This window comes from Euprymna scolopes, chromosome 29 (genome assembly GCF_053919585.1).
Source record: "Euprymna scolopes isolate OS-2025 chromosome 29, ASM5391958v1, whole genome shotgun sequence".
NCBI classification, from domain to species: Eukaryota; Metazoa; Mollusca; class Cephalopoda; order Sepiida; family Sepiolidae; genus Euprymna; species Euprymna scolopes.
The window spans coordinates 1,616,739-1,639,627 of record NC_136510.1 but is presented as its reverse complement, the minus strand read 5'-3'; the positions used below and the strand labels follow the sequence as shown (position 1 = coordinate 1,639,627).

The 22,889-nt window shown below is 33.7% G+C and overlaps 1 protein-coding gene across 1 annotated transcript in view; it reads left to right on the top strand.

Moving 5' to 3' along the window:
- Nucleotides 1-22,488, top strand: part of LOC145252430 (UPAR/Ly6 domain-containing protein crok-like) — an 81,302-nt gene extending 58,814 nt beyond the window's left edge. The window contains exon 3 of the mRNA XM_080111827.1: nt 21,287-22,488. Coding sequence (XP_079967953.1) covers nt 21,287-21,516 — 230 coding nt within the window. The 3' untranslated portion in view covers nt 21,517-22,488. The remainder of the gene's footprint in view (nt 1-21,286) is intronic.
- Nucleotides 22,489-22,889: the final 401 nt, after the last annotated feature.

Below are 22,889 nucleotides of genomic sequence, written 5' to 3'. Positions count from 1 at the left end.
TCCGAATAATCCCAATACATACCATTGCCAAGTTTTGTTTTATGTTCGACATATTTGATAACCGGGCAACGTTGGAATGAGACGATTCATAAACAAAACAAATTGTTTTCATCCTCTCAACACCTGACATATTTCTATTTCTTGTATTCTGATAACCTATGACCTTTCTATATATTATATACATAAATAATAATTACATACAGGAAACATGTTAGTCCAAATTGTGTGTGTGTGCGTTTTTTTTTTTTTTTTTTAGGTAATGTGATTTCTAATTGGTGAGGGGGATTGCATAAGTGTAAAAAGCAAGTTGATAATTTTCACATGCACATACATACCAGTTATTATAGGTGCCACTTAAAGGAACAACGAGGATACTAAAAAGAGCTCTCGGTTGGTTTCAATAAAAAGCAGGGCAATGTTGGCAGCTGGTTTGGCTGCCCCATACCCAGCGTTACAATCTTCAAAGGAAGAAAATTAAAAAAAAAAAAAAAAAAAAAAAAAAAAAAAAATACATATACATGTGTATGTGTGTGTCCGTCCGTATATCTCTCTATATAATGTACAGGCTAATCTTCTACACTAATAAAGAAATCACTAGACAACAACGTAGCCTGCACACACATAAACACACATTTATTTAAGTTCAAATGTATTAAAAAGCCATTGTTTTTTCCAAAGTGTTCAATGCATATATATAGCTTTTATAAGTAAAATCATAAACATCAGTAAATCCTGACACCAATCAATCTGTTTCAATGATATTAATCGTCTTGTCGGGGATTCAACTACCTTGTTGAACTCCTGATGAAATGATTAACATGGAAAGATTGATCTGTGTAGGGACTTTTTGATGATTGTATAATTTTACTTGTATATTTGTGCCTGTACAGTAAAAAAGATGAACATTTTTTTTCCATTCAGTTTCAACTGATTTGCAAATTTTATAATTAAAGACACTTAAAAAAAAACAAAAAAAAATTTAATCACAAACAATATTAACAATTCACTAGGCTACTGAATTATCTCCCTTTATGTCAGAATTAAATATCCGTCTTTGGGTTACCATAATGACAGGAATTTATGCAGGTTCCTGACAGATGAAAACTAGCCAGAAAAATAACTTCTGACTAAAGATATAGCGACATCTGTAAGGATATTTACAGATGCACTGAAAGAAATACATCTGTCCACTAAATAAACAATGCACAGCTGAAAACTTTGTGCTATACAGCCATGACCGCGTTGAGTGTATAAGTGAAATATCGTAATAGGCATGGAAGTTGAGGATGCCTGGATGTCCAAAGATGTTTTATAAACCGTCTCTAATTGAAACCCATGAAAAGTGGCTGGTTAGAAAATTCACAAGATCAACTTTCATCAACTTCTATGGACTGCTTATTCTATAACTTTTATGGTGTAACTGGCATAATCATGTTGACACACGATTCTCATCAGGTCACTGAAGTTAAGCAATGTTGAGCGTGGTTAGTACCAGATGGGTGAGCATTTGGGAATTCAATGCACTGTATGTGCACTCCGCTTATCTCGGCATTGTTTTCACTCATCCTGAACATGTATACACTCTTCAAGTGCCACTAGTATTTAACAATGTCGACTCGGGAGAGGTGTCGGTGGCAATTGCGCACCTCTTGCCACAAAAATTTCATAGTGTGTCAAGACTGAAGGAGCCTTTACCTGGAGTGTGACTAAATCAGTGACATGCAGAGAATAAAAATATACTTTTATATTTTAATGCATAAATGTTCAGCGTCCTTGTAAGCACAGCAAAAATAAACTACATTAATATATAAAACAAGATATTTATATGTATAGATTTTTTTTTTTTTTTTTTTTTTTTACTAGGGAGTTGCCATTTATCAAGGCCGAAAGCCACTTGAGAATAAAGGTTATTGAGTGTCAATAGCTGGTGAGACAACACTGGTGGTTGATGTTCCACAAGCGGGTAGTTGTAGGAAAGAAACATTGATCATGGAAAATTTATTTAATTTTTGTATAGAGAAAGGGAAATTCTTGACTGATTGTAGCTAGATGAATATTGAAAATGTTTTATAAAAGGGAGACCACAGATTGAAGCTCAGCCGAGTACTTGCCATGAAAATAACAGAAAAAATAAAACACAGCTCTTTTGTAAAAAAGCCGTAGTAGAAAGTAGAAGAGGATATCGGCCTCTAGATTTCAAAGTAATTTTTTTACACTTATGGCAGAGAAATGGTTTTCTCAGCTCTTCCCCAGATGTGGCAACAGTACTCCATTTTAGAATGTATTTGGATCTTGTACAGATAGAGGATTACATCAGAAGTGAGATACCTTGTAGAGCGAAAGAATGATTTAACCATTTTTCCAGTGACCTTGGCAACGGATTTGATGTAGATCAGTCCCAGAAGCTTTTCAGGGGGAGGGGGGCTTCCTTAAGATGAGAGCCATTATTGAAGCAAACAATCCTGCACACACATACTGTTAACTGGATTTACTTATAAAAGTGAATGATCACTTGTCAGATTTGAAGTACAATGAATTGAAGGTTGAGTCAAATATAATTTATGATCCACCAATTGAAGGTTGAGTCAAATATAATTTATGATCCACCAATTGAAGGTTGAGTCAAATATAATTTATGATTCACCAATTGAAGGTTGAGTCAAATATAATTTATGATTCACCAATTGAAGGTTGAGTCAAATATAATTTGATCCACCAATTGAAGGTTGAGTCAAATATAATTTGATCCACCAATTGAAGGTTGAGTCAAATATAATTTGATCCACCAATTGAAGGTTGAGTCAAATATAATTTGATTCACCAATTGAAGGTTGAGTCAAATATAATTTGATTCACCAATTGAAGGTTGAGTCAAATATAATTTGATCCACCAATTGAAGGTTGAGTCAAATATAATTTGATCCACCAATTGAAGGTTGAGTCAAATATAATTTGATCCACCAATTGAAGGTTGAGTCAAATATAATTTGATCCACCAATTGAAGGTTGAGTCAAATATAATTTGATCCACCAATGTAATGTTGAGTCAAATGTAATTTATGATTAACCAATGTAATGTTGAGTCAAATGTAATTTATGATTAACCAATTGAAGGTTGAGTCAAATGTAATTTATGATTAACCAATTGAAGGTTGAGTCAAATGTAATTTATGATTAACCAATTGAAGGTTGAGTCAAATGTAATTTATGATTAACCAATTGAAGGTTGAGTCAAATGTAATTTATGATTAACCAATTGAAGGTTGAGTCAAATGTAATTTATGATTAACCAATTGAAGGTTGAGTCAAATGTAATTTATGATTAACCAATTGAAGGTTGAGTCAAATGTAATTTATGATTAACCAATTGAAGGTTGAGTCAAATGTAATTTATGATTAACCAATTGAAGGTTGAGTCAAATGTAATTTATGATTAACCAATTGAAGGTTGAGTCAAATGTAATTTATGATTAACCAATTGAAGGTTGAGTCAAATGTAATTTATGATTAACCAATTGAAGGTTGAGTCAAATGTAATTTATGATTAACCAATTGAAGGTTGAGTCAAATGTAATTTATGATTAACCAATTGAAGGTTGAGTCAAATGTAATTTATGATTAACCAATTGAAGGTTGAGTCAAATGTAATTTATGATTAACCAATTGAAGGTTGAGTCAAATGTAATTTATGATTAACCAATTGAAGGTTGAGTCAAATGTAATTTATGATTAACCAATTGAAGGTTGAGTCAAATGTAATTTATGATTAACCAATTGAAGGTTGAGTCAAATGTAATTTATGATTAACCAATTGAAGGTTGAGTCAAATGTAATTTATGATTAACCAATTGAAGGTTGAGTCAAATGTAATTTATGATTAACCAATTGAAGGTTGAGTCAAATGTAATTTATGATTAACCAATTGAAGGTTGAGTCAAATGTAATTTATGATTAACCAATTGAAGGTTGAGTCAAATGTAATTTATGATTAACCAATTGAAGGTTGAGTCAAATGTAATTTATGATTAACCAATTGAAGGTTGAATCACATGTAATTTGATCCACCAATTGAAGGTTGAGTCAAATATAATTTATGATTCACCAATTGAAGGCTTTAAGCATTCTTTCATTTCCAGTTTATCTGATCAGAGAGTTGGCCATTGTTCAATTTGCCTTAACTGACAGTTGTTTTAACCATTTGATTACCTTCATATTCACACACTTAGCTCTTATTATCCCCCCCCTTCTCCCGGGTTTCTGAAGATGTAATATATTTATTTTCTACACCTTAAACTTCTAGTATCAATGATTAATTCTCATTATATAAAGCGAAGTGTTTAGATGATGTCTCTATAAAAGCATTTTTCTCTGTTACCTTATTGTGTTGGCACAAACGAAGCTAAGAAATCAAACAGTTTGAAAACATTGTCAATTAAATAAAAAATATCAATGTGTTCGGAAAGAAAGAAATATTTTACCACACTTTCGTTATTTTTCTTTACATTCAATTTATAACATTATTTGATCAATTCTTAATGCTGCAATATTTTAAGTTATAAATTTATATTTTTTTACTAGAATATTTTGTCCTTTTCTTTTCCAGTTTTAACAACTAGTCCTTTACTTTTCCATGTTTAAGCTTACCCATATTACTTTTCATGCTCGCATTTTTCTATTGTAATATATCTTTTATACTCTTATAAATTTTTTTTTTTGTGTATTGATATTCATAATAAAACCCCTTTTTTTAAAAAACTTATTTAAAGAGAAAATACAACTTTGTTATATATGGGTCGTGGAATTGCATTAATCTTCAAAAGATCTAGCTAATTTGCATATTCTTTTAAACATTCATTTTAATTAATTCCCTATTAGTTTTTTTTTTTTTTTTTTCGGTTTTCTTACAGGATGATCTTTAGTTAACTATTCGGTGTAATTATATTGGAGATATTTTATATGATTTATACTTGTGTAATATTTGCGAAAAAAGGTTATAATAAACACTAACCCCTTTCTATATATATTTATGTATGCGTATATTTATTTAAAAAAATTTTCCTACCAAGCTCCTGTCAGTTTTTGGTTTACAGAAATGAAACTTAATATATAGGGTATTTGAACCCATGCTAATTAGCCGGGAAAAAATGGTGCAAAAGTGTGAAAATTAAAGAAATAGAATTTGTCAGGTGAAGGTCGAATGAGGGCATTACTAATATGCATGCATATCGTAATAGTTATTGCTTCATGTTTTAATTTTTAGCCTTGCAGCAAATATGTCTTCATAGCTCAGGCATTAACGTCAAAAGTAAAAGTAAATTGTAAGCTAAACTTTTTGGTTTCGATTCTCAGTGGTGGAGAACAAGTCATTTTTTTTTTTTTTTTTTTTTTTTTTTAAATCATTACTATATATTGGGTCCAATATAATAAATACGAAATCTGCATTAATCAAAATATTATATTTAAGCATATTTTACGACCGGACAATGCCGGGCAACCTGCTAGTGTGTGTGTGTATATATATATATATATATATATATATATATATATATAGTGAAAAACTTTGTTGAAATTCAAAGACTTACTTTTTTTTTTTTTATAACTTGTGTTTTCTCCTGGATTTTTTCATTACAGCGGTTTCATTAGTGGGAAGGCAATTTTACGATTTATGTGTCCATAAAAATATCCTGTCGCCACCAATTCTTCAGATGATTTTCCATTTGATGTTAAAAACAAAAAGCTGATTTTTTTACATGATAAACATGGTATTTGGGAAATCTCTGCACCAATTATATAGATACATTGAGCTTAACACGAAATTAACGGTGATTAGATTTTTAACATAACAATCTAGACCCGTTAAATGAAAACGGTATACATTGAAATAAACGATATTTCAAAAATAAACATTTGAATATATATATATACACACACACACACACACACACACACACACACACACACACACACATACACATACATTTGTAATTTTCATAGTTACAGATCTACACATATGTGAGGAAGTCATACTTGTCATCTCTTTTAGATCAGTTATTGACATTGTTTAGGTCGGATCTTTCCCATCGTTTATCTCTAATCTGCTCTCGTCAAATTTCTAGTGTTGTATTTAGTGCTTTTGTACAGATCATGTGAGTTTTATAATCACAAAAAAATGTTTCAGAATTGTTAATACTAAATAAGTTCCGGGACTTGCATTATAGATGGTACCACTAATATAAAATCCCAGTAATTTTTATGAAGTCCTAACCTTCAAATAGCATGTGTAAAAAAAAAAAAAAAAAAAAAAAAAAAAAGCTATCAGATATTCATTTAAAAATTACAATCAAATAAAGTTACTCCTGCACATTTTCAAAACAAAAACAAAAAAAATGTGAATTTTGTGTGTTGATAAAGCATTGCTTTCTGATAGGAAAACTACTGTTCAGGCTTTATAAGTTTACTAGTAGGCAGCTCAGCATTGCCTGGTTGTAAGATATGCTTAAGTATGATATTTACTTCATGCAGATTACGTATTTATTATTATAGAGACAATTCTCTATCGATTATTATGTTGATCCTAATATATGGTAGTGAGATCAAATTATATATATATATATATATATACTCACTTGGGTGCCATCATCAGCTAAAATCGAAAAGATACAACTATCCACCCTCAATCCTTAGCCTCTACGCCAAGCTCATACGCATATATATATAACTTCACTTGTTATCCCTTTTTTAAAAGATGGAGTCACCCGGTCGTCGAAGACAAGATTCAAGCAAGGGCACACATTCTAGAGTTTTATAATCCTATAGATTTGGATTCTACTACGCAGGCGTAAATAATATTTAATCAATAATTAATACTGACTCAAATTTGACATATTTGTTCTGGAAAACATAAAAAAAGGTCTACAAACTCTTGGTCGATCATAAATTTAGATTGTATGAGATAGTAAAGAAGTTGAATATATCAGAAGCCAAGATATTCGTGTATTTGCATGGACATTTGTTGATTAAAATCAGTGTTCAAAGTGATTGCTGTGTTTGTTTACAATCAATCAAAAACAACACATTGAGTCAAAGCATTACTTGTAACTGTTTCATTGCAATAAACGAAAGTTTATGTATTAATACATAATGGATGAAACATGGATCTACCACTTCACCCCAGGCAAATCAGCTAGGTATACAGCTGTAGGTGAAAACCATCTAAAATGACGAAGATGCAAGCATCAGCAGGCAAGGTTTTGGTTCTTTGGTTTCTATATTTTTTGAGTCGCAAAGTATTTTGTCCGTCAATTAGCTTGAGAAAGGAAGAACCATCAATAGTGAATATAATAACGCTATTGTGTATGATGGAGAAAAAAATCGCGACAAAATGAAGAAAAAAGTGCTGTTTAACATTTTTATTGAATCATTTCAATATTTGCTGATTATAAAAAGATTTTTTTTTCATTTTTTCCAACAACTCCAAGCTTTTTTTTTTTTTTTTTGATCCACTCCTTTTTTTTCCCCAAGACTTGTGTTTATTCCACACTGACCCAAAACAACAAAACTTCAAGGTTTTTTCAAGGAACTAGACTTGTAAGATATTTGCATTTGAAGTCAAATACTTTAATCCAACTTTGATTATTACTGAATACGTGAACTCTTTAAAATAAGGAGGAAGTCAGAATTTTTGGAATCTTACAATTCAATCGGAGTCGAACCTTATCTTTTCAGACTCCATAACTCTAGTATTATAAACATGACAAAAATTTACAATTTTCAAAAACAATAATCCAGTAAATGAAACGTTGTTTAGTAAATCGTTATTTTTTTGCATATTTTTACAATTTCCATACACCAAACATGGATATAAATATCACTAAAACATCCGCTGGGTCATAAGCTTTATTTCAGTACCTAACTTGCCTGGGTGGGTTGCTTGTAGGCTGAGATAAACCGCATCACACACACACACACACACACACACACACACATAACACAGGAGTAAATCAAACTTACTAAGGGAGATAATAACTTCCAGTGAATATCGGAAAAATATCCAGTAAATCGTTATTTTGTTGTGGGTGGGTTGCTTGTAGGCTGAGATAAACCGTGCCACACACACACACACACACAGACAGTAGGAAAATTTATAAGACATTAATCTTTATTACAATTGATTGTATTTTTTCAATGTTGATTTGACTGCTTTAAAAAATAATAATGTAGATTTGTATGAACTAAGTTCAATATGTTAATCTAGCCCTTAATAAATGTCTCTCACATGACTCCTTTGGAAAATTATCCCCTACCCCCACTCCGGATTTAGATGTTTTTATTCCATGTTTTGTATGCGAACTTATGACAAGTGTTGGCTCCACATACCTGTCCATTTGCATCATCACCAAACAACCCCCGCCACTCCATCCGCATTTTTTTTTAATTATTTACTAATCACAGTTGGCAATCCTAATGGTGCTTATATGAAACTTGTTCTGACCTCAATTAAGCCTTTCTTTCTGATTCTCCCGTCACAATAATAAATATCCATTCATAGATATACAGTAGTGTCCCCACTAATTGCTTGCATGTTTACATGTCATAGCTGCACAACTGTTATATATATATATATATATATATATATATATATTTTCAGAATGTGAGAGATTATATAATTATTTAAACAACCAAACTACGTTGCAGCTTACAAGAGCCATGACAGCCAACAAACTGGAGGTCCAAGACTCGAGTTTCGCCCTCATTTGAGCTCATCAGTTGGGCATATGTAAACTCGGGATTCGAAACCTGCATGCAAGATGTTTGGGTTTCGAATTCCAAGTTCAGATATGTCTAACTGATGATGGCAGAACTTGAGTCTTGGATTTCCAGTTTGTTGGCTGTCATGGCTCTTGTTGTTTGGCTGTGGAAATAATTTTTATATATATATAAAGCAGGCTGCCTGGCATTGCCTGGTTATAAAATATGTTTACATATTATATTTAAATTTATTATTATAGAGCCAATTCTGTACTGAATATTATATTGTACCTAAAAAGTAAAAAAAAAAAGAAAAGATTTTTATGCTATCAACTAGAATTGAAACCAAAACGTATAGCTCTCCAACCTTATCCATTAGCGTATGACCTAAATTACATGCATATACAAAAACTGCAAAAAAAATATTTAGCCTATAATTTTTAATTAGCGTATATGCAGAAAAATAAATGGGTGTAGTTTACTTACACAAGGCCATGGTTAATGTTTTTATTTTTCAATTTCGACCTCTTAGCAGCTATTTTACCAGCTAAAAATCAAATACCCTATATATCAAATTTAAACTCTGTAGGCAAAATATTGAGAAAAGAAGTTTGGTAAAGATTTTTGCATACACACCAACAATGTCACACACACACGTGTGTGTGTGCTAGAAATTCTATGCACTTATGCAAACTGTAGAAATTATGTATAAATAAAATTCAATGTAATAGTAAAATGAAACTAATTCTTTAATAAGAAACGATAAAAAATAAATAATTAAGGAACGTTTGTTAGATGAATATGCAAATTGTTATGTAGTCGCTCGCATATCTATAACTGAGTATATTAAGTTGGTTTTAATAATTTTTAAAGAGAAAAAGTAGGCTTTTAATATTACTGTCAGAGTGAGAAAAAATTCAACTTATATAAGTGTCTGTCAAAGTCCTTACAACAAAGTGGAAGATAACCAGACATGTTATATATATCATGCATTTGAGAAGGGATGATTTTCAGATCATCTACTGTGGTTCTGTCCGCAAAGGAAAATCAGTGAGGAAGTGGTTTGCTGGGACCAATGTAGAGTTTGAAGCAAACTGACGGGCAAGCATGTTAGCTTTCTCGGTTGCCATGTAAACAACCTCATAATTGCTGGATGGTAGGGGAATTGTTAATTGCTCATTATTTACTACACTATTGTAGATTTTCCAGAAATCATGATTTATAATTTCTGCGCTTCAATGCATTTCTTGGTGGTTTGGGTATATTCTCTCTTAGCTGTCGCTATTTCTTTTTTACAATTACTTCTAGTTTCTTTAAACTTTTGCCTGTTTGTACTGGCCTTATGCCAGATAAATCTGTGATATGCATGTTGCCTCTGAGCAAAGGCAACTGCACAAGTAAACCATCGAGGAGAGTGGGGTTTGCTATAGAGCTTCTGTGTGGGCACATGTGCTTCAATTGCTGCTTTGAACCATTCAATGGTCTCATTTGCACACAGTTCCACAGGAAGAGAAAAAATATTTTCTCATGGGGCATCTCTAATGTGATCTTTAATGGCATCCCAGTAAGCCTTATTGTAGTACCTTGTCTTCAACTTGGGGTCAAGAGTTTAGTGATGTCTATCATTATCACAGCATGATCAGCATTCCCGAGTGGGAAGTTACAGTCCTCAGGAGCTATTGTCAAAAATAGATCCAGAAGTGAGGCTTGCTGGTCCTGAATATCTAGGAGATGGGTCGGGAATGGTACTGTCTGTATCCAAGACAGTTCAATTTGAAATTCTACATAGGTTTCAGAGTCCAATATAAGGATTCGTTTGAAAAGGTGCACGTAAAGGAGGTTGAAGGTTTACAACTTGGATGTCTTCAAGTCCAATGTTAACAAATTCCTAATGAACCGCCCCCTTAAGTAAACACTTCATCAAATATCCACACTAACGTAATGTACTTGCAATAGCGCTTATCCCTGAGTGGCTTCCAGGCCTTGATAAGTGGTGATCACTGTGTAAAAAAAAAAAAAAAAAAAAAGAATGGAATATACAAAGTTATGGATGATGCTACCAGCTGTGTCTGTGTAGTTAGAGAAGCTAAGCCAATTATTGTAATGGGCGTTAAAGTCACCAAATACATGTATTTGGGTCCTAGTGTCAAGGAAGTGTGCTACATCTATGCTGTCAGACGTGATTGATTAGAGTACAGTGCTGGGTAGAGGAAGAACAATAAAGAAAGTATAAGTAACTAACGCTATGTTGTAAAGTTAGTCTAAAACCCATGAAGGCTTGACCATCTGATTCTAGTTTGGATTCCCTAGTCATGGGAGTGTGCATGTGTCTGTCAGAATCCTTACGACAAAGTGGAAGATAACCAGACATGTTAAAAATGCTAGAGGGAATGGAGGAGTGCGAAGTAGTTTCACTTAGTGCTAAGATATTCGGAGAGTTTGCTAGGAAAAATGATTCTACATCATCTAAGTTAGTTCTTAGTCCACAGATATTTGTAAATGCAAGCCTCAAGGGAGGAGGCGAATTGTTGTTTCAGATTGTGTCTTGTTTGATTGTTATTTTCTATTGAGCTGTCATTTCATTTTATTTAGTAGTTTCAGTTTAGGTTTTGTATTGGAATGTCTCCAATAAGTATTGGTAATCGAAAAAATTCGATTAAGGAAGAAAGTTTGATTTTAATAAAATGTGCAGCCAAACATCACAAGTGTATTTGAGAAGTATTATCACAGCATAAGCAGAAGGGTCTGACATATAAAATCAACAGTAGGTTCTTCGAGAAGACATAGGCGCTTCAAAATGAATGTTTCTGTATAGAACACAATTGAACCATGATAGTTGACCTTTTAAACTTGAATTCAAGACATCATGCAAAAATCTATCTATAAAAGTGGACGTCCCTATGTATCTGTCTGTCTGTCTACATTTCCCTATGCAATAACTCTGTCAATTTTAAGTCTACAGACTCGAAATTTGATATACAGGGTACTGAGATTTGGGAAAATCTTTGATCCATTTTCGGCCAGAAATTTGGCTGTTAAAAGGGTCAAAGTTCAATGATTTGATCGTTGAGAACTCTACCAAACTCCTCCGACAATTTTGGGTCTAAACACTTGAAATTGTAGATATAGGTTCCCTGAACATTGATCTAACTTAATAACTTGATTTGAGCCCAAAACAATAAATTTTAAGGGTTCAAAGTTAAAAAATTGATCGCTTTTTTTTTTTTTTTTTTTTCTTTTTTGCTCAACATGCACCTCCAAACACCCAGGCAACGCCGCGCTGAAATGCTACTAACTTTATAAAATCAACAGTAGATTCTTTACAATACAATTTAGACTACAATGTTTTGTTGACTAAGTCATTTTGAAGAGGCATGTGAATCTTCATCCTGATGCACTGTGGTGGGTTCCCAACAAGAGCAGGCAATAAAACGATTTGATTGAAAATTGTGCGATTTCACAGATTTTGATGACAAAAGTATTTGAAGTGTGAAAAATTCATTTGAATTATTCGAAACTTGATTGCCAGACGATTTGAAAGTAAACAGCAGATATTTTATCTCTTACATCAATATGCTTGCTTTCACTGTTTGTGAAATTAGTGTTTTTTGTTTACATTTGCACTACCGGCTACCTAGAGAACTCTATTCTAATTAGGAAGAGTAAATAGAAAACGCTATGCTTTATTTATTAAAAATTTTTTTTTTAGTCATGTTCACCTCCAAACAAAACCTATTACCACTTGGACATAAGGGGTTCCTATTTGGGACCATGTTTAGTGGAGATGAGTGAGATGTTGGTTTACATTACATTTAAACTTCTGCATGTCAGTACAGTCAGGAAAGCAGGTAACAAGGAGAGAATTCCAAAGTCTAGCAATCCGAAGGAAAAGCTATTTAAAGCAGAAAGGACTTTACAGTGAAGGGGTGGGATTTTGTTGCCAAACGTCTTTGTCAGGGATATGTACACTGAGGAGGTACAAGTGCGATTGAGTTCATCAGGGCACATTCCATTGCAATCCTTGTGAAGCAAAGGGATGCAATATTGTAGTGATGGGACAGAGGTTGGAGTTTGGTTGATGGAACAACCTGTATGATAACACGGAAATCATCTTCGCGGAACCTGAACAGAACCAAATCAAAACTTACATGCACAAAGGCTGAATATTTTTTCGTAGCTTTATAACAATTAGTAAATAATGTGGTTTATCTTGACATTTTTTGCTGCAGTTTCATGGGGTATCCTATCATCAGAATTTCTTTGATAAACTCATGACCGTTTTTAAATATTTGTATTCAAACACATAAAACACCATCATTAGTTTATTAATGTGTGCTTCTAATGATTGGAAAACGGCAGTAAAATATTAAAAGAAGTGAGTTTGCAAAGCCAGTTAAATTGAAAAAAAAAAGAAAAAGACAAATTCAAAATTAATCTCTTTTTATTATATCTTCCTATTTCTCTTTTTTTTTTTTTTTTTTTTTTTTTTTCTTTCTAGCTATGGGTGAAATATTTCCATTGTCTTTTTTCGTCGGTATAGAAAGAGAAGGAGGAAGGTTAAAGTAAACAATGAGAGAGAGAGAGAATAGCAATTGTCAACATTTTCACCAGCATCTTATTTCTTTACTGTCTATCTTCCTCAATATAAAAAGAGATGGGATGAGGAAGATTACCTTTCAGTGTTAATAAACAAAAAACAGAAATGGAATTAAGTGATTGTCTAAAATAAGACCGCATGGATCAAACAACATAGTGAGAGAGGACGAGAGTTATAGGCAGAAACCTTTGTAAAAAATGTACCAAGTGTTGTAGCAATTTCAAATTATGACTGATTAGAGCAAAAGTTTTTTTTTTTTTTTTTTTTTTCAAACTGAATCTGAAAACTGGGGAATATTTTAACATATAGTTTGCGTAATTAAAATATCAATATAAAAGCTTTAGGGAAACAAACGCCGATTAGCTTGTCTTCAGTATAATAATAGATAATCTATTGTCCTAGAAATAAGAATTTGTCTTTGATGTGTTTTCTGTGTGAGAACCTTTCGTATACACTCACACGAAAATATGAGTAAACTTTCTATTTTCCCTCTGGATTCTCTGCTCTGTTTAAATTAGCAGCAGGAGCTGCTATTCAGCTTTTCATGAACAGTGACTTTTCCTTTAATTAAAAAATGCTCTGCAGCAATATAAACCTAATTCTTTCTTTGTATTCGGCTCATGTCTTGTTAGAATAATTTAACATTAACCATAAAGTATTGCATTTATTACTCATGAAATTTGGTATTTGTCTGTTTGAAGCCCAGACTGGCACTTCTGCATGTCAGTGACATGAGGCGAATGTGTGTATTTTAGTTTCAAGAACCGCCCACAGATGTCACTCATCAGGCAAAAAACAGGGGTCCATAACTCTTCCTTTTCTAAAGTGTGTGCAAACTAAAATTATATTTTGCTACATTTTTATACAATCTTTCTGTACAAAAAAAAAATTCTTAAACCTAAAAATAATTATAAAAACAATCTATAAATGTTTCCTGTTGTTATCATATTTATTATTTTCAGTTATGAATCATTGAAAAGAAATTATATTAAAACATTAAAATTATATTTTGATACATTTTTATACAATAAATGTTTCGATTTTCATATTTTTGCGTTATTGTAAACACTTGTTTATATTTGAGGTTCATATAATGGCCACTAGGCGTCAAATCTCTTTCGAAGAACAGGGGTCGATAACTCGGCTCTGTTGTTAATGTCACTGACATGCAGAAGTGCCCCCAAACTATACTATTGTTCATATTAATAATGGAGATCTTTAGAGATGTTGCATGTTTATTTTGTATTGATGAAACTTGGTGGCACTGATCCCTCTCTGGATTCTGGATAAATTTGTCAAACCTGGTTTCACTTATATGCGTCCTGTTTTTACCAGTTGTGCAGCAGGTGTTGCATAAAAATGGTGCATGATGCACACATGCTGAGTGTGACGATAGTACATGTTAAAGGGTTTGTTTTATAATCCACAGAGGTTTGAAAAAGTCGTAAAAAGTTTAAATACATAAATGTTATCAAATCAAGATAAGTTACTCTTCTACCTATCTGTAAAAACTTTTAGTGGTTTTGCTCACTTAATCGGTTCAAAAAACAGTGTCTAGCGTTACATAAGAAAACAAGGCCGATAGTCATTAGTTGTGTGCTCTCGTGTAATGAATTAATGGGTGAATGTAGAATTAGCATGAAATTCTTAAAGATAAACTAAAATGACCAAAAAATGGGCTGAAATGACTTAAATAAATAAAAAGTAAATGACTTAGAATGACTTTAATGAACTTAAGGATGAATTGAATGACCTTAAGAATGACTTGAATGCTTAAAAAATAACTGGAATCCTTCAAAAACAACTTGAATGATCCGGAGAATGACTTGAATGGCTTTGAGACTGACTCGGTATAAAGTGGGTGATCATTTTACATTAAATTAATACAAAAGTGATCCCCCACTTTATATCGCAAAGTTACAAGCATAATTACATGTAGTAAGAACAGATACTACACTTTGAGATATTAAATCTTTTATTCAGACAAAAAATGAATATGAACAAAAAACTTAGGCACAAGGCCAGCTCAAAAGGGGGGCAGATGGGGGTCGTTGGTCATCCTTGTCACTCTAGAACTAAAAAGTTTCTTTTAGCTAGAATCTTCTTTCACCATAATACTACACTCGTACTTGGGGACGTCCTACTTGGCACCCAATTGTTTAAAACATTTTTTATTTCTGTGTAAAAACAAAAATATAACAATGATGATACGATAATTCATTTGTGTCGAGGGCGGGGGAAGAAAAAAAAAAGTGGTTAGTAGGACCCTCCCAACCCTGTCTAGTTGATAGACCGTCTGTTCCACTTGGTTTGTAAAGGAACCTGAGCTCCTGCAGGCCGGTCTCTAAGTGGGGATTCTCTATAGATGGGACAAAATGGAGAAAAGAAAATTTTGTGGGTGAGTGATGAGGAGTTAGTGATTGATTTCTTTCTCTTCAAGATGGGTGAAATTTAGAGTGAGGGGTGAGAAGAAAAATTGCAGATAGGAGGGGATGGGGATCTTGGAGGCTTCCTAGTTAGGGAGAGATGAAGCATTCACTTGGCTAGCTAAGAGGCTGAAAATGGATTACACTTGACAGAACTGCGCGTTCCACACCTAGGCGGGGAACACGTATTCAAACTTGGCTCTTTTTCGTACACACAGACTTGCTACATGTATCCATCTGTCAAATGCCGCACAATGCAGCCTTCTTCTATCACATCTGATCTTCATCCGTAGTTGGTGTTTAAAGAAAGCGATCAGATCCTGATCAGAAAAAGATAACACTCCCTGGGCACCCTGCAGACGCGATGTCCAAATCCCTATTCTCGCCACGGCCAGGATCGTAATGTAGACCATTTGTCTCTCCCGGTCCCACGGCGGTCTCACGTTGTCAATGACATTGGATACAGTAATCGGGTGAGGATGCTCGAGATCGATGCGAGCTGTCACTTTGCTGACATACGACGAGTACTGGCGGATTTCGTGGCAATCGAAGAAAGCATGATCAGTCGTTTCTACGGCCGTTGTCCCGCAATGGGGACAAGCAGGTGACTCCAAAAACCCAGAACTGCATTGTATCTAAAGTGGAAGTGCATTTTGGGCCAGTCGCCAGGTCAGAGAGAACTCCGAATTGTTCAGATGACTCGAACCTGGTGCCTAACGTGGAGCGGATCTCACTCTGCTGCCAACTCAAACGCATGCATAGTTGGTCGTCGGCGCCCCCCCCCCTCACTAGATCCCTGTGGAGTTCCCTACGGGTAACAGTCACAAGGTCGCTGGACCTTGGTAGTCGTTTTATAGCATGGCTTGGCACTCTTTCAGGAAGGCTGAGTCTCCCCATGGCCTGCGATGACTCTTGATAGCAGGGTCGAGAATGAGGTCGGGAAAGGCTGCAGTAATCACGATGTGCCACGGTTGATCTTCTTGAAGGTGGTGGCTCAGGAAGGCTAGCCTTTCAGCGTCTCGATGACACTTCAAGTCCAGCATTCCCAAACCTCCCTCACATGGACGTTGGAAGCAGACTTGTCTGCTCACCCAGAGTCTTCCTCTGTCCCAAAGGAGCGAGGGCAAGAGTTTGACCAAAGCTTTTAGGTGTTGTGCAGGCAAAGGAAGTACCACCAGTCGGTGAAGATGTATGTGGCGCACGCCTCAGCTCTACCCTTTAAGGAAAGTTTCCTAGGAAGCCACGTGTTGACCACAGCCTTCACCTTTGACCGTACCTCCAATCAGTTCTAATCAAGCTGGAGACCCGGTCCAAACCACACGCCAAGGATCTGAACCGGGCCATCCGTCCAGCTGAAGGGCGCTGGGAGGTTTGCGTTGCCACTCCAGGCGTCCAACCGCAGTCTGACAGGACTTACTGCAGTTTATCTTGGCCTCCGTGATTCTTTCATACTGTGCAAACACCTCGGACACAATCTCAATGTCTCTGAAGACCGTGACATCATCGGTGAACGCGGATACCTTGGCAGCTGAGACGCCATTCCGCGCAGGGCCAAATTTGCCTCCCTACATCTCAGCTTGCGGAGCAGAGGCTCCAAGGCCAGGATGTAAAGCAGGGGTGACAGCAGACAACCCTGATGAACCACCGAGAGATAACAAAGGGTTTTGAGCGCTTTCCATTGACTTGCACGATAGCTGTGGGCTATCGATACATCACAGAGATCCACTTGCAGAAGTCCGGTTTAAAACCGACGGCCTCCAAGACATGCCAGGAAATGATGGTCGACCCTATTGAATGCTTTGGACTGATCTAAGTTGATCAGCGGGGCTTCCGTGTCGTCATCTATTCCTCCCTCTAGGATCGTGCGGATCAGGTGCAAGTTGTTCTGAATCAATCTCCCCTTCACAGCATAGTTCTGTTCCGGTTCAACCGACTCGTCGATAACAATCTGCAGCCGATTTTACAGGATCTTGGACAAAATCTTCAACTCTGTGTTTAGCTGAGTTATGGGCCTGTAGTCGTCTAACTCTTCCCCTCCATGCTCGTCACCTTTCTTCAATGTGATCACTCCCTTGGTGACTTGCCCCGGGATGGATCCCTGAGCAAACCAATGGTTGAACACATCCGTCAGAAGAAGCAGAAACATGGGCGACAGCCTCAAATACGTATGGCAGACCATCGAGTCCCAGCGATCTGTGACAGCTGACCTGCTTCAGCGCAGTAAAGACCTCCCACTTCGTCACCCGGCCCTCGCAACTAGCCACATTGAGACGAGGAGAGTCGGCCAAATAGTCGCTAAACTCAAGGACCGGAAGATCAGGCTGCTACGTAAAACATTCCTCGAAATGTTCTCGAAACCTCTCGCAGATCTCCTGAGTCGATTCCAGGGTGTGTCCATCCGGATGTCTGACTTTCGCAGTGTATTTGTCCTAGCCATGCCTAGAAACCTCACGTCGCACGTCTGCATCAGAATTATCTGCTTCGTTGCCTATCTTTCTAAGCCTAGCTCTAACTACTTGGCCTTCGTAGCGCTCGCTAGTCTCGCGTAGAAGGTCCTGCTTACCTAGTTCCTGACTAACACTATCACCCTCCCCTATAGCCCGGGCTAGTTTCTGCTCTAGCTGCTTCTTCGTCTTGTCCTTTTCTAGTGCGAGGTGCTGGGCATACTTGACGGAGAAGCTTCTGATCTTGGCTTTGAGACCTAACCATCACTTACTCCCGGTAACCACCCCCACTAGTGCCTTTTTAATCAATTCTCTTAACTGATCTTGGAAGTCTTGTATCTCCAGAAGGGAGGTGTTTAACTTCCAGTACCCCGCTAACTTAGGCCTATTTCCTAGCTTCAGCCGGGCCATAACTAGTTTATGGTCCGTCTGGCTTAGCCAAGTGAACTAGCCATCAGATCAGCCAGGCTGGACTCGCACCTATCCGACCCTCTAGCTTCGTCTCCTACCTTATCTATCTCGAGGTCTAAGAGTTTATAGAAAATTTCTTGGGTTTTATTATTAGCTCGTGTTATTTCAATAAATCTAAAAAATAATTGGACTTTTTTTTTTAACCGATTCTTTAATTTCTTTTTTTTTTTTTTACGTCAAAGAATTATTTTTTTACGTTTAGAAAAACAAGATTATTTTATGTTTTAGAAAAACAAAATTGTTTAAAAAAATTATTTTTTTACATTTAAAAAATTTTAATGATGCATGTACACACGCATACTAAGTATGGCAGCATTACACATTAAATTTCAAACTTTTTATGTTTTTTTTTATTGAGAGGGGAGCTGTTAAAAAATATGTTTTAAATACAGGACAAGATTTATGAAGTAATTTTTTCGTAATCAGCAACACAATTAGTTTTAAACGTTTACAAAAATGTGTTATCTCAACAAATCTAAAAAATAGTACTTTTTTGTAAAAATCGATTCTTCAATCAACAGCAGTTAAAATGTATAAGTTTATATATATATATATATATATATATATATATATATATATAAATTTTTGTTTTGTATTTTTGTTTCATTGACATGAATTATAAATTTGATTTGCTGGTGTGTTTAGTGTCACAAAAATAAAGTATTACAATCTGATGATCGATTCTTCATTCCAGCAGATGATCCAGATGGTGACTTCTCATGCAAGTAGTTGAGATCTCATTATGTAGATGACACGCAGACACATTTTGTTTCCTCTCAGTAAAGCACAAACAAGCTACGTTATTGGTATCGATCTAATTAGGGAACAAGGAGCTGATAAAGAGATATTAGATTTGAAGATGCGAATAAAAAGGGGTAAAGCGTCCAAAGTAGAACAAAAGTTTATATTAATGGGTGAAGTAGTATTTTATATGTAAAAAAGGTTACTTCATTTTCTCCCATAAATAATTCTTTTCTTGCCTACTCGTTCTATATTAAAAAAAGGCCTTGTTCGATTGGCCAAGGCGTTCCACCATGACCAATCAGTGGACGACCTATTTGTTGTGCTGAATGCGAAAAACCCATGTTCTCTTTTTTTTTTTTTTTTTTTTTTTTTTATTACTGTCAACAAATAAGAAGCCTCTTCTCCTTTACTGAATGTGACAACCTATTTGAACATTCTAGGAGCCATCTATTCTTGGACGTAAAAAGATTTTCTGTAATTATAGTTGGACTTCAAAAGCCACAAACACAATCAGTTTTGCAAGAACTTTCCTTGCTATTGTTAATAATTCAATACAAATATTATCCTTATTGAATTTTTGGAATTATTTTGGAGATGTTTCGGCCAATTATTCCTCTGGTCTTCATCAGGTTAACCACAACGGGATATCGTCGTAGAAAGCAACAAGTAGAAAATGAGGATAATACTCCAGATAATTAAATAAAAAAAACAAATTTACTCCTCTCCAAAATAATTCCAAAAATTGATTCAATATAACAATCGGTACGGATCCGACAATTGGAAATTTTGGATTTATAAGATCAAAAAATCCAACCTTGATTGCCCTTTGGGGCCCGTGGCGTAGTGGATAGATGCAGGAATATCCAAGATTCCAAGTGAGTATTGTTTGGAGGTAGCGGTTCAATCCCACCCAAAGTCGATCAGAGGATTAATTGACCAAATCGTGGTGAGATAACAACTACTGAAAGCAGTAATTGCTGTGGATGTAGTTGGAGGATTCGACATTCCTATCCCGTTGCGGTTAACCTGACGAAGACCAAAGGAATAATTGGCCAAAAGGTTGTAGAAAACAACTAGAAGAGGAGGATAATAGTCCAAATAATTAAATATAAAAAAAAATACATATATTATCCTTATTTCAGTTTTGTGTGCGTATTCTATACTTCTTTCTTTCGGCATTCACCCCAACTTCAGCAAGCGAGAAATGTATCTCTCTCTCTCTCTCTCTCAAATCGTTTTACGTTCACATCTTTTTAATAACAACATTAATAAACTTTATTAATAAACATAATCAATTTATTTTTTTTTCTTTACATTAATTATGTTTTAAGTTTTTCAATAATTTTATTTATTTTTTTTAGTATATTTTTTGTAATTTACTTATTTGAAAAATATTTTCAACAAAATCAATTTAGTTTTATTTTTTCTTTACATTAAATATGCATGAACAAAAATCAGTTTTTTTATTTAAAAGTTTTAATTTTATTTTTGTTATTTTTTTTTTATTTCATATATTTTTTGTAATTTATTTTTGTTATTTAAAAAATATTTTCTAACGTTTAGAAAATGAATTTTTTTACGTTTTAAATAATTATTTTTTTGTTTAAATAATTATTTTTTTGTTTAAATAATTATTTTTTTGTTTAAATAATTATTTTTTTGTTTAAATAATTATTTTTTTGTTTACATAAATGCTTTACATTTAAGAAGTAATTTTTTTTTTTTTGATATTTTGTTTTAAAGATGTTTTTCTTTCAGTTAAAATTGACAATTAGTGACAAGTCATTATTTTTTGGTTAGAAAATAATTTTTTTTTTAACTTTTAAAATATATTTTTGTAATTTTTTTTATTTCAGTTAAAATTGACAACGAGTGGCAAGTCCGTTATATCAGGCAATGTGCTGCAAGCGGTGAAATTGGTGCATACGATGGTCGTGTTTGCAAGGACAGGATCGGCACAAGCGGGGTCAAGATGACTTATTGCCATTGCAACACAGAAGGATGCAATTCCGCAAATGCTTGGAATGTCCCTGTAATACTTATGGCCGGGGCTTTTGCAGGCCAATACATCTGGAGAAGCTTGTAAGAACTTACACAATTCTAAGATAGAGGAGGGAGGCCAGTATGCGGACGGTGAAAATCTTTCTCATGAAGAGAAAATGTTTAATTTCAAAACAAAACAAAAATGTAAAAAAAAAAATCAAACTTTTTTTTTCATTTTTTTTTTTTTTTTAGTGTTTGATTGAAAAAAAGAAAAACAAAATGAAAAAAGAAAAACAAAATGGTTATTAGAGTTTTGAAAAAGAAAATATTTCAACATTCCGCTTGTGGGAAAAATATTTTTGAGATTATTAGCTAATATTTTTTCTAAGTAAAAAATGTATATAATTTAGTTTTTTGTATTAGAAATATTTTGTTCTGTTATTTTTAGGGGCCGATTTTATATTTAAGTAGTTTTAATAAATCATTCTGTTGAAAATTATTATAAAAATTAGAATTGCAAAAAATATAAAAACAAGCGTTTTAATTAGAATTTGAATAAAAATAAATTTTTCTGTTATTTTTAGGACTAAATTTTAGGATTAAATTTTGTAATCATTCCATTGGAATCTGAGATTTTTTTTTTTACTTTTGCAATATTAAATTCTTTTTTATGAATTGAATGAAATGCCATTGTATAAAAACCCAAACTGCATAAATTGTTAGCATACAGCGAATTTTCCCAATTATCATGTAACCCCAACGATGTAATTACAATTCTGTTTTATGACGATGTATAATATTTATGGTCAGCCTTCATTTTTATTATCGCTTGATTAACGGCCTCATAAGTGAATTGGAATAAATAAACTCCTAAAATTATTTGGAAAATTTTTTTTTTTTTTTTTTTTTTTTTTAAAGTTAAATTCAAATTTTAACAAGGATTAAAAAGAAAAGCCAAAATTAAATAAAAATTTGGTTGATACTTTTTTTACTCCAAAAATATGAAAGTTCAGTTCCAACAGCATCGAAATAATAAAATGATGCTTAAAAATATCTTTTTTTTTTTTTTTTTTTTTTTTTTATAAAATTAAAAAAGTAAGAAAAAAAAATCGGGCTCATTTGTTGTGAATTTTTAATGATGCAAGATGCTCATTTTTGTTATACAAGACATGAGAGGTTACAGTAAAAAAAAATTAAAAAACGTTTTAGCAAAGAGAATGTGCTGTTCACAGTAGAAAATTATGAAACAAAAAAGCAACAAAAAAAAAAAAATTAAGAAAAATACCCTCCATAAACATGCATACTTCTTAGTAATGGAAATTTACCAAAATTGCCTTAGGATTTTTTTTTCTGTTTTGTGTTTCAAATAATTTTTTTTAATTTGAAAAGTACATTTTTTTTTTTTTTTATATTTGAAAATTTTCTTTCAAATTTGAAAAAAAAATTTTTTTTTCAAATTTAAGAAAAACAAATTTT